We start from the raw sequence: 13,583 nt of genomic DNA, 5'->3' as shown, positions 1-13,583 counted from the left end.
TCAGGAACTCTTTCTAGTTTGCTGAGAGGTTTTGTCATGAATGGAAGTTGAATTTTGTCATTTTGTTAAATGCCTTTTCTATATCATTTCTTCCTCTCATTTTATCCATTAAACTACACCGACTTTTGAGTATTAAACAGGACTTATATTCTTGGGATAAACCCCACTTGGACATTATATATTGCTAGATTCTATTTGCTTATCTTTTGTTAAGGTTTTTTGTGTCTCTTTTCATAAGAGATAATGGTTTGTAGTTTTCTTGTATTCTTTTTTATCTGGTTTTGCTGTCAGTGTAATGTTAGTCTTATACAGTGAGTTAGGAAGCATCCCCTCTTTTCTGAGTTTGTATTAATATTTTTTCTTCTTTTTTTATTTCTGCTCCCACTCCACTGGGATATTTTTTCTTTAAATGTTGCCTAAAATTCTCTAGTGAAGCCTAGTTCACTAGACTTCATCTGGGTTTGGAGTTTTCTTTGTAGGAAGACTTTAAATTAAGAATTTAGTGTCTTTAATAAATGTAGGACTATTTAGATATTATGTTTTCTTTCCTATCAGTTTGATAATCAGTATTTCTTAAGGAATTGGTTCATTTAATTTAAGTTGCTGAATTGATTGTCATATTCTACTGTTATTATCCTTTAACTCTAGAATGTGTAGTGCTGCTTTTTCGTTTTCCTCTCTAGTATTGGCAAATTATGATTTGTCTGTTTCCTTTATCATCAAGCCAGAGTTTTATCAGTTTCATTGATTGTGTCCCCCCCCCCAAAAAAACATTTGGCCTGTTCATTTATTACTTCATTTATTTTTTTCTCTTTGCTTTCTTTCTACTTCGGTTTTAATTTTTTAAAAATTTTGAAAATTTTTATATAATCATATTTTGTTGAATGAAGTGCTGAAACCCAGGCAAATGGTGGTGACTTTTTTGGTTTGTTTTAGAGATGGGGTCTTGCTATGTTGCTGAGGCTGACCTTGAGCACCTAGACTCAAGCAGTACTCCCACCTTAGCCTTCCGACTACCTTGGACTACAGGTGTGTGCCACCACACATGGCTTGGTTTTAATTTTTACTTTTTCTAGCTTAAGGTAGAAGCTTACCTAGTTCATTAATTTTAAGCCTTCTTTTAAATCTCTTTTGCTCATTTTTGTAGTATGTATTTGCTTTTTCTTATAGATTTGCTTTTTGAGTGCTTAGTATATATGGTATAGTTTTGCCCCTAGTTTATTGTTTTCAAATGTTTTATAGACATTTTTAAGATTTGTGTAGCTAGTTACATCAATCGTTAATATTTATGTCAATTTTAGAAAATCTTCCAACAATGCATGAGTTTTTTGATTCACTTGCATTCTTTTATGAATATTAATTTTTTTACATTTAAATCTTTACCTTTAATTCATTATTGTTGTGGTATGGTATGAAGTAAAGAGCTGATAGTATGTTTTTTCTAAAGTATACAGTTTTTCTCAATATTTTTCATTATATAATCCCTTTTCCTAATAATTTTTTAAGGGCATTGCTTTAGTCTCTATTCTTTTTCAGAAATTTCTTAGCTATTATCATGGGTATAAATTTGCTGCATGAATGAATCATTTTGCAAGGTTTTGTAAAGGAATTTCATTAAATTTATATAACTATAATTGCATCTTTATAGTAATTTTTCAAGTCCAGAACTTGTCATGTCTTTCAGTTTATTTAGGTGCTTTTTTTTTTTAATATCCTTAAGTAAAGCTTTATTCTCTCATTAAAGTATTACATTTTTCTTGTTATGCTTATTCTTAGATATATGTTGGCATTTCTTCTATTGTGTTTTCCAACTGGTTATTGCTAGTGTATTCTTTAAATAGTTGGCTCTTGAGACAGTTGTCTTTGGAAAAAGATTCTTGGTCTGGTGGGGTGGCTTATACCTGCAGTCCCAGCACTTTGGGAGGCTGAGATGGGGGGATCACTTGAGGCCAGAAGTGTGAGGCTACAGTGACCTATAATTGTGCCACTGCACTCCTGCCTGGGTGACAGAGTGAGTCCCTGTCTCTAAAAAAAAAAAAAAAAATTCTGTAGTGACGGCTTAGTACTGCTTTACTGCTTTGCAATGATCTTATAAAATGTCTATGTAGAAATAAAAGGTGATAGAATAAAGGTCATTAAATTTAATTGTAGGTATTCTTAACTGAACTAATTTCCTAATTTTAATCATCATCTGGATATTTTTAGTCTTCTGGCTATCATTTTTCCCTCCCTGTTTTTTTTTTTTTGAATCTCCACTTCTGGTCCTACCTTTTACTTTGTCTCATGTGTTCATGCCTTCCAATTAAGATACTGAGTAAGAGAGTAAGATGTTATTCATATTTTAAGATTATGAGCTTTACAATGACAGTGTCTTCCTTGTCTTTCTATTGATTGTATGGAGTGTTTGCATATGTATTAAATAAAAGTATTTACTTAGGTTAATGTGTAGAATTATATAATTGGATATTTTGAACAAATTTACTCTGTATTTGGTTTGATATTTTTTAGTAATAGAGAATTTAATGCTCTAAAAATATTTGTATTTAAATGTAAACAATCACTACAGTTACACAATAGACATTCACAGAAAGAATTTTATTAGTGTTTGTTTGTTTGTTTGTTATAATTTTTGAGACGGGGTCTCACTCTGTCGCCCAGGCTGGAATGCAAGTGGTGTGATCACAGCTCACCACAGCCTCAACCTCCCAGGCTCCAGTGATCCTTCCATTTTAGCCCCCAAGTAGCTGGGACTACAGGCATGCACCCCTATGCCCAGCTAATATTGGTAATTTTTGTAGAGATGGGATTTCGCCATGTTGCCCAGGCTAGTCTTGAACTGGACTCCAACCATCCACTAGCCTTGGCCTCCCAAAGTGCTAGGATTACAGGCATGAGCCACCATGCCTGGTCTGAACTTTATTAGTTGTTAGTTTGTTATGGAGAGAGATAATGCCACTAAATGCTAATGATCATTTGAGGAATTCCCTCTGCTTCAATATTGTAAACATTATTAGGTGTTTTTATGGCAATACTTATTTTTTCCTTAAGCTTTATTCAGGTACAATTTATATAGAGTAAAATTCACCTGTGTTTGATGTACAGTTTGATGACTTTGGGCAATTCTATATTGTCATGTAACCACTACCACAATCACGATTTAGAAGTTTCATCACTAAAAAGTTTCTTTGTACACCTTTGCCTTGGCCTCAAACAGCCACCCCAGTGCTTTTTACTTGTTTTAAACAATGCAGTGATTTTTTAGTAGTGTATTTACAGAGTTGTGCAGCCTTCACCACAATCTAATTTTAGAACATTTCCGTTACCCCAGAAAGAAACTTGTACCATTTAAAGTCACTCCCTCTTCCCATCTCCAGTCCTAGGCAGCAACTAATCTACTTTCTGTAGATTTACTTTTTTTGGCAAATAGAATTATGTTATATGTGTTCTTTTGTGCCTGGCTTCTTTTGTTTGACATAAACATTACCAACTTTTAAGGATTTTCATGAAATTACTTTTTTTAAAAACAGGGAATGACTCTACTAATGATGGGGTCAGCAGATGCTCTTCCAGAAGAACCCTCAGCCAAAACTGTCTTCGTAGAAGACATGACAGAAGAACAGTTAGCATCTGCTGTAAGACACACCAGATTTTATGTGTTTGATCACTACTTTTTGAAGGACCATTATTAAGGTGTCTTTCAGAAAGTAGCATCTAAATGTCTTGAAGACTTAATCATTAATACCAAGATAGATATTTTTAGCAGTAAATAAGAGTTTTATTATTTTTGATTAGCTTAAGGGAGTCCTTCTGTAGTTAAATAAGGCACAGCTAGGGGTTTTTTTTTGTATTGTACACCTTACTACTGGTTTTCAGACTTCCAAGTGAATTTACTTAGGCTTAACTTACATATATTTAGCTAATATCTGTAATAAATATGTTTCTGGCAGATAGTACTATATAAGTATTTACTATTATTATTTTATGAGAAAACAGGGTCAAAGAGTAGTTTAAATGTTGGGATATTTAAATTTTTAAAATCCTTCATGTGGAAAATACATACATTTTATCCTGAATTTAAATGCAAAATCAGTTTAGAAACTGGTCAACACGTGTCAATTTTTTTTTTAACACCTAGCATTTATTTAGTGCCATTCATTCATTTTCATGGTTTTTTTTTGTTTTTTTTTTTTTTTTTTCCTTGAGATGGGGTCTTGCTCTGTCACCCCGGCTGGAGTGCAGTGGTATGATCATAGCTCACTGTAACCTCAACTTCCTGGGTTCAAGTGATCCTCCCACCTCAGGCTCCTGAGTAGCGAAAATTGTAGGCGTGCACCATCATGCCCAGCAAATTAAAAAAAAAAAATTTTTTTTTTTTTTTTGTAGAGATGGGGTCTTGCTGTGTTGCCTAGGCTGATCTTGAACTTCTGACCTCAAGCAGTCCTTCCACCTCAGCCTTCCAAAGTGCTGGGATTACAGGTGTGAGCCACTGTGCCCAACCTGTTATTTTGCTTTTTGTTTTGAAGTGTTTCTGTGCATATTTTGCCTATTCTCTTCTCTTGATAAACCTGCAAAAAAGGCAAGACTAGTATGATTATTCTCTTATTATATTTAAGAAGGAAACTAAAACATAATATGATGGCCAGCATGATCCAAGTAAACTTTTTTTGGGGGGAAATAAAACTGTTTCTTTAGAGTGAAGGCAGAATATAAATTGGTAGAAGCTAGTAAATGGTACTTAATTCAAAATGAGAATTTTAGTGATTTATATATGCCATGTCATTTTGTGAAAATGGTTTAATGATTTAATCCTTTTTTTTTTTTTTTTCCAACTAGATGGAGTTACCATGTGGATTGACAAACCTTGGTAACACTTGTTACATGAATGCCACAGTTCAGTGTATTCGTTCTGTGCCTGAACTCAAAGATGCCCTTAAAAGGTAAGACTGCAGTCTTTTTTGGGTAAGGGATGTTCACATTTGGATGAGTAGTATTGTTTTGTTTTGCTTTCTTTAGCATCCTAATTGAGATATAATTAATTTATTATACAATTCAGCATTTTAAAGTGTTTAATGCTTTTTATAGTATTTACAAGTTTGTGCAACCATCACCACCATCGATTTTAGGACATTTTCCGCCCCCTCCAAAAGAAGTGTCATACTCACTGGCAGTCACTCCTTAAACCCTTTCACCCACCTCTAGCCCTAGCCAACCATTAATCTACTTTCTGTCATAGATTTGCTCATTCTGGGCATTTCATGTAAATTGAATCATATAATATGTGGTCTTTTTGTGACTAACTTCTTTCATTTAGCATGTTTCCATGGTTCATTCATGTTACAGCATATATAATTACCTCATTCCTATTTTATGGCTGAATAGTATTTCATTTTATGGATATATCACATTTTATTTATCCATTCATTTTGTTGATGGAAATTTGAATTGTTTCTCCTTTTTGGCTGTTATGAGTAATGCTGCAGTGAACATTCATGTTTTTTGTGTAGGTGAACATTTTCATATAGTAACTCTATGTTTAATGTTTTGAGGAACTGCCACAATGATTTTCCAAAGTGACGGTACCATTTTACATTCTCACCAGCAATGTGAGAAAATTGCCAATGTTGTCTGTCTTTGATTAAGCCATCTAGCGCTATGAAGTGTGGTATCTCATTGTGGTTGTCATGCACATTTTTTTTAGTGGCTAATGATGTTGGGCATCTTTTCATGTGCTTATTGGCCATTTGTATATCTTCTTTGGAGAAATGTCTGTTTAAATCTTTTGCCTGTGTTTTAATTGGGTTATTTGTCTTTTTAAAAATTCAATTGTGTTTTTACATATATACAAGTTCCTTACCCAATGGATAATTTGCAAATCTTTTCTTCTATACTATAAGCTGTCATTTTACTTTCTTTTTTAAAATTTATTTTTTTCCTAAGTCTGTTGTATGCAGTCTCCTTTTACTTTTCTTGATGGTACGTTTGTAATGCAAATGTTTTTTAATTTTGATGTAGTTTAATTTTAATTTTTATTTTTTCTTTTATCACATATGCTTTTGGTTTCATATGTAAGAAGCCATTGTCTAATTCTAGGTTACAAAGACTTACTTCTTTGTTGTTTTTCAAGAGTTAATATACTTTTAGCTCTTCTATTCAGGCCTGTGGTTAATTTTTATGTATTGTGGGAGGGAGGGAGGTATTTGCCTATTATTTTGCATGTGTATATCCAGTTCTTCCAGTATCATTTGTTAAAGGCTATTGTTTCCCCACTGAATTGTCTTAGCACCTTTTTTGAAAGTCAGTTGACCTTAATGTATAGGTTCATTTCTGGACCCTGGATTCTTTTCCATTTATATATATGTCTATCCTTATGTCAGTCAGTACTGGTTTCAAAAAAGAAAGAACATTTTGTTTTTATACCATCGTATGAAAGGAAAAGAGTAAAGAATTAATTACAAATGTTTTGAGAACCTGTAAAATGGTCTACAAATAAGGGCCCTTTCTTCCAGTGAGTATAAGTGTAACTTAAAAAATATGTAACTTAATTCTGACTAAATTTATACAACTGTCTTGATACATAAATTGTCAGTTCTTTATGATAGAATTCTGAACTACAATTTGGATTCTAGACAGCTTTATGAATATTGATTTTTGTTTTTTCCCCTCAGTCTATTGTGAAATGTTGTGATAGAACTGAGCAGAAGAGAAGGGAGAGGAGTGTGCAAAAATCTGAAAGAGTGACTTTAAAGGTTTTCTACATTTCTCTGAAGCGAATAGTTGTCAGGTATTTATGAGAAATTGCATAGATTGCAGCTGATATATTATCAGTGAACAAGACACAGTATCTGTCTTCAAGGCATCTACAGTCTAACAGAGAAAGACTATCAAGTAAACAGGTACTGTTTCAGAACTGCTTTGATGGGAAATGTAGGCTGCTATGAGAACATCTAAGGGAGTTCATCAGGGGTATCTGCGGATAGTTTGGGAAGACTTCTTAGAGTAACTGGTATTTAAACAGTTAGGTGTTATCCCAGCCTGGATGAGAGGTTAGGGAAGTGTGAGAGTGGACTGGAGGAAAGAGATTTTAAGCAACAGTCTGGAGGCAGGAGACTGCAACATACTCAGTGCAACTGCCTGGAGAAGGATGGATGTAGAAACGGTGATAGATGGGAGATTAGCAGGGGCCAGCCAGAAATCTTGAAGTCATTTTTAAGAAGTGTGGACTTCGTGTTGTGGGCGAAGAGAAACCGTCGGAAGATTTTAAGCAGAGTACTGACATTCAAATTATCCTCTGAATTCTAGGTAGCTAAGATTATTATTTTATTCTTTAATAGTTTTTATTTTAATTTTTCTTAAAAAGTTGCCTGGTGAATCTTACTGTGTCTTTTATATATATCCCAAAATATTGCTTTATTTTACCCTTTCCTCTTATCCTTGGATGATAATATTGCTTGGAGCAAGAGTCTAGGTCAAAGCCATTTTTCCTCAGTGATTGGTCGTTATTTCTCCACTATTTTTGTGTGTCCATGCTTACTGATGAGAGGTCTGATATCAGTCTTGATTTTTATTCTTTTCTGTTAGTAGCTTTTAGGGTTTTCTCTTTTTTTTTTTCTTTCCCCCAGTTTTCCAAGAATGTGAGACTGTGGGTTTTATTTATCTTATAAAAGTACTCAGTGAGCACTTTTAGTCTGAGGACTCTTGTTGCAAACTCTAGGACATTTCTTGGTCATTATTTCTTTAGATACTGCTTCTCCTCCACCTGGTTTCTTATACGTATTAAAATTTCTAGATCTGTTTTTTAGTCTTCTAACTTTCCTCCGTGTTTTAAATTTTTATAATTTTTATGTGATGTGCTCTAGGAAAATGCCTCAGTTCTGTCTTACATTTTACTGATTCATATGTCTACTTTGTTTCACTGCTTACTTATCATGACTTCTGTTCTTTTTTATAACTCCTTATTCTTAATTTTTGGATCTAAATCCTGCTTTTATTTTTCTGAGGCTCTGAAGTATTTTTGTTTAACGGTTTTTTTTTTCCTTGTTGTTTGGCCTTTTAACTCTGTTCTTTTTGGATATAAGGGTTGTTCTTCCCTCATTTGTTTAAAGGTTGTGTGCTCATATCATGCAACCATATTCTCTTCCTTATGTCCCAGTTGCAAATTATCTGAATAGGTAGTTTGCTGGGGTAGCTTTCTGGCCAGCACCCGTGGGAGTGGCTGATGGAGATAGCCTTGGCTCACTTCCAAGATTTCCTCTTTACTGTTTTCTTCTTGGATGCCTTTTAGCCTCTGTTCCTGAGAGAGTGCTCTTTTATGTTTTGGAAAGAGTTCTGTGTAAGCAGGGGAGATTTCATCCTATGTGGTTCTATTTTCCTGAAACCAAAAGAAGTATTTTTTGTTTTTCCTTTTTTTAAAAAAAATAAAAAGTGAAAGTTACTTTTTTCGCTTTTTGGTTTTTATTTTTAGTATTTTTTCTTTTTTTTGTACAGCAACCTCTGATGCCAAACAAAAGAAGTAGTTTTTGAATTCTAAATTTTCTCAAGAGAGTGCACTTACTAACGTAATTGATACAAGATGTCACGGATGGTGGTATGTCTTTGGAAAAATGGCACTAACTGATAAAACAAGAATGAAAGAACAGAAAAACATTCCACAAGAGGTGTTTTACAGCTGGAGATGAGGAAGACCATCCTCACAAATACTTAGCAGAACTTGTCTTTGGCAGGTTCTATAGAGTGGGAGGTATGGGTCCCGAGTGTGATGGCTCATGCCTGTAATCCCAGTACTTTGGGAGGCCGAGGCGGTTATCTCACTTGAGCTTAGGAATTTGAGACTAGCCTCGGCAACGTGGCAAAACCCCACCTCTACAAAACAGACAAACAAACAAAAAACCAAAATTTAGCCAGGCATGGTGGTGTGTGCCTGTAGTCCCAGCTACTCAGAGGCTGAGGTGGGAGATTGCTTGAGCCTGGGAGGTCGAGCCTGCAGTGAGCCATCAGTGTGCCACTGCACTCCAGGCTGGGTAATAGAGTGAGGCCCTGTCTCAAAAATAAAATAAAATAAAAAGAGAGTGGGATGTATAATGATGGAGGGTAGAAGGAAAGTATGTTCAAGAGAAATAGACTGGATTAGCTTAAGAGGCAGTAAGGATCAAGAACTATAGGCACAGGTGAAAATAAGGTTTGAAATGGCTTGCTTAATGCCGCCCAACAGTGGAATCTCATCATACTCCTGGAGTTAAATTCTCAATTTAGAACCTAGAGTGAAAACTGTGTTATAAAAAATCATCCTAAAATTCTATAAATTACTCCTCAAAAGACAGTATCACTTGGCCGTATCTGTTGTATTGGAGACTGGCAAGCCCCAGCTCTCAATATACACAGCGTTAACAGTTACTAGATTGCTGATTTTCTTTCATTTTTTTTTCTTATTTTTTATTTATTTATTTTCGAGACAGAGTCTCACTCCCTCACCCAGGCTGCAGTGCAGTGGTGCAATCTCAGCTCACTGCAGCCTCTGCCTCCCGGGCTTGAGCAATTCTTCTGTCTCAGCCTCCCAAGTAGCTGGAATTACAGGTGTGTGCCACCATGCCTGACTAATTTTTGTATTTTTAGTAGAGACGGGTTTTGCTATATTGTCGAGGCTGGTTTCAAAATCTTCACAAGTCATCTGCCCGCCTCAGCCTCCCAAAGTGCTGGGATTACAGGTGTGAGCCACTGTGCCTGGCTGAAAATATTTGTCTGTTAACACTAGAGTCTCATTCAGTTCAGTGAGATGCTCATATTATGAGAGGCATGCAAGAACTGAGACACTCAGAGGGAACAGAAAAGCCCCATATCTCATCTCACAGCTGTCTAGGGGATATGTTCATTGAGTGGAATTGCATGTGGGATTGCTTACACTACTTAAATTATTTTCTTTTTTTTAGCTTTTTGAGGGCATATCTTCATTTAAAATTTTAAAAAATTTTAAATTATTTTTTATTTTTTGAGACAGGCCCTCGCTCTGTTGCCCAGGCTCTGGAGTGGCACGATCACAGATCACTGCAGCCTTGACCTCTTGGGCTCAAGGATCCTCCTGACTTGGCTTCCCGAGTAGCTGGGACCTCAGGCATGCACCACTATGCGCAGCTGATTTTTTTTTTTTTTTTTTTTTTTTAAGTAGAAACAAGAGATGGCTATGTTGCTCAGGCTGGTTTCAAACTCCTGGCCTCAATCAATCCTCCCAGCTCAGTCTGCCAAAATACTGGGATTACAGGTGTGAGCCACCACATCTGGCACACATATCTTCATTCTAAGTAATTGATTTCAACTTGTTCTTGACAAAAAAATTTTAAATAACAGAAAAGTCTACATATTTGATATTCACTTTTTCTCAGCCATCTTCTCAGCCCTTATGTCAGGATATGATGAAAATGCATCATACATTTAATTCATACAGATTGAAGATGTGCCGTGGGCTGGATGTGATGGCTCATGCCTGTGATCCCAGTGCTTTGGGAGGCTGAATCTATAGCTTGAGGCCAGAAGTTTAAGACCAGCCTGGGCAACATAGTGAGACCCGCATCTCTGCAATAAAAAAGAAATAGCTGAGTGTGGTGGTGTGCACCTGTAGTTCCAGCTACTCATGAGGCTGAGCTGGGAGGAATGCTTGAGCTCAGGAGTTTGCAACTGCAGTGAGCTGTGATGATGCCACTGCACTCCAGCCTGGGCAATGCAATGAGACCCTGTCTCTTAAAAAAAGAGATGGGCCAGGAGCAGTGGCTCATGCTTGTAATCCCAGCACTTTGGGAGGCTGAGGCGGGCAGATCACCGAAGGTCAGGAGTTCAAGACCAGCTTGGCTAACATGGTGAAACCCCGTCCCTATTAAAAATACAAAAAATTAGCCAGGTTTGGTGGCAGGCGCCTATAATCCCAGCTACTCGGGAGGCTGAGGCAGGAGGGTTGCTTGAACCCGGGAGCAGAGGCTGCAGTGAGCCGAGATTGCACCACTGCACTCCAGCCTGGGCGACAGAGGGAGACTGTGTCTCAAAAAAAAAAAGAGAAAGGGATGAAGATTTGTGTTATATTTGGGTTTTTTCTTTAAACATATGTGTAGCAGTGTATGTGTTTTTTATAACCAATTCAAACAGTCTTAAATTTGTACTCATGTCTTTGTTTTTATGCTTACATATTAACAATTCTGCAGTACATCTTGATGCATAGGATTCTTTGGATCAATTTCTGGAAGTGGAGTTAGTGGGTTAATAAATTAGAGTGGATAGTTTGACCTTTTAGATATTGGCAGTTGTTATCCCAAAAGGTAGAAAAATATGAATGCTACATTCTGTACATATTCATCAATGTAAAATATTATAATGATAAATATTTTTTGATTACTGGTAAGATTGAACTACTGTTTACTCGTGAGTTTATTGGTGACTTACATTTCTAAGGTAAAAATCTAGGTTTCTCTTTTTTTCTCTCATCACCATTTATTGTATATTGATACACATTGATCTTTTATCATATGTATTATTATTAAATATTTTTGAGACCTGTTCCTAGATTTTCTAATTGGGTTTATTTATTGAGGTCTGATTTTCGATATGTGTTTGTATTATGCCATTTTAACCATCTGGTGTGTAGTAATGCATACTTCTTACTTTCAGTATATTACCGGATAGTTTGATCCATATTTTACATCTCTTTGAACTTCATAGTCATGTTCAATACGCCTTTCTCCCTCTAAATGGATATATAGTGGGAGTGTCAGCCTTTGGGATTTTGACCATAATGGCTTTAAGTTTGGGATAAATTGACATTTTTGCAATATTTAGCCTCCCCATCCAGGAATATAGGCTGTCTCCCCATTGTTTCAGGTCTTATTTGACTTTCAGTAAGATGGATTTTTTTTTCACGTGTTTTATTTCCAACTGTTTTGAATTTTTGTATTTTGTAATGTTAGATGAATTTTCCCTTGATCATTTTGTTATTGGCCCTGCTAGCTGATGGGAAGAAATCAGGAGTACTAATTTCAAATATCAGATTTCCATGGTTCCAAGATATACTTTCCCCTAATATTGAAATAGTCCTTATATTCTATGAAAATTTTAATGTAGTTTTTATTTACCTTGAAAACACGTTTATTTACCCTGAAAACACATTTTAGTTATGATGATGTTTATGATTTATTTATGATATATTTATGAGGAAATAAGGCATATTTTCTATTAGTATTTGGATTTTCTAAATAGATAATCAAATCCATTACTCAGGTTATTTTTGTCTGTTTCAGGTAGTTTACTTCATGTTTCTTTCGTGCTTCACTGGCTAGAACTTTTAACACAATGTTAAATAGTAGATGGTTGTGGAATTCTCTCTTGTTTTTGATTTTAATAAGACTGTTGTATTTTAGGGTTAAATATTGATCTTAGGTTTGGTGGAAATGTTCTTTTTTTCTTTTTTCTTTTTTTCTCCTTGTCTTCTTCCCCTCAGGTTTGGTGGAAATATTCTTAAGAATGTTAAGAAAGTATCCCTCCATTTGTTTACTGGAGGTTTTTTTAAAAATAAGAAATACATGTTAAAATTGTCAAATGTTGTTTGTTGACCTAGTACTAAGATTTTTCTCACTGGATCTATTTGTGATACATTATGTTAATAGTTAGCCTAATAGTAGACTATATTCCTGATACATTCGTATTCTTTCAATATATAGCGCTGAATTTAATTTGCTGGAACATTTTAAAAGGATTTTTTGGGGTCATTTGTTAGTAAGACTGATATATAGCATTCTGTCTCCCTCTGGCTTTTTTTTTTTTTCTTTGTGAGGGTTTGGTGTTACAGTTACGCTAGCTCTATGTCCATCTTTTCCTGGAACTTTTATTTTCTTTCATGTTTTTATAGGACTGATCTGTTGTTGAAAGCCTTGCCCATGAAATTGTCTGCACTCAGCTTTTTTGGGGTATTTTATTTTATTTTATTTTATTTTATTGAAACAGAGTCTTGCTGTGTTGCCCAGGCTGGAGTGCAGTGGCATGATCTTGGCTCACTGCAACCTCCGCCTCCTGGGTTCAAGCGATTCTCCTGCCTCAGCCTCCCAAGTAGCTGGGATTACAGGCACCCGCCACTACGCCCAGCTAATTTTTTGTATTTTTAGTAGAGACGTGGTTTCACCATGTTGGCCAGGATAGTCTCGAACTCCTGACCTCAGGTGATCCCCCGGCTTTGGCCTCCCAAAGTGCTGGGATCACAGGCGTGAGCCACCGTGCTTGGCCTTTGGGGTATTTTAAATGTACTTATTCTCTTCTAAAGTCAGTTTTGGTAATTTATATTTTCCTACAAAATTGTCCTGTCTTTAAATTTAATTTCAGCTTAAGAGTTATTCTACTATTGGACCTGTATGGTTTTTTTTGTATTTTTATTTATTTGTTATATTTGTGTTTTCCTCCCTTGATTTTCTTGCTAGAGATTTGTATTTTAGTTTTCAAGGAATTGGCTATTAGATTTGTTCATTCAATTTTTTGAGTTGTCTGATTCATCCTACTTTTGTTTATATTAATTTTTTCTTATTTCTGTTTACCTTAGGCTTGTTTTATTGTCTATTTTC

At 35.4% G+C, this 13,583-nt stretch overlaps 1 protein-coding gene across 2 annotated transcripts in view; it reads left to right on the top strand.

The window, feature by feature from the left end:
- USP14 (ubiquitin specific peptidase 14) overlaps window positions 1–13,583 on the top strand; it is a 53,822-nt gene that overhangs the window by 17,274 nt on the left and 22,965 nt on the right. Inside the window, 2 exon segments of one of the 2 annotated variants that reach the window (NM_001045496.1) lie at window positions 3,528–3,632; window positions 4,834–4,937. In NM_001045496.1, coding sequence (NP_001038961.1) covers window positions 3,528–3,632; window positions 4,834–4,937 — 209 coding nt within the window. 2 annotated transcript variants of the gene reach the window in all.

Source organism: Pan troglodytes, chromosome 17, assembly GCF_028858775.2.
Source record: "Pan troglodytes isolate AG18354 chromosome 17, NHGRI_mPanTro3-v2.0_pri, whole genome shotgun sequence".
Classification (NCBI taxonomy): domain Eukaryota; kingdom Metazoa; phylum Chordata; class Mammalia; order Primates; family Hominidae; genus Pan; species Pan troglodytes.
Note: the sequence above shows the minus strand (reverse complement) of the source record. Positions and strands in the feature narration are given on the sequence as shown.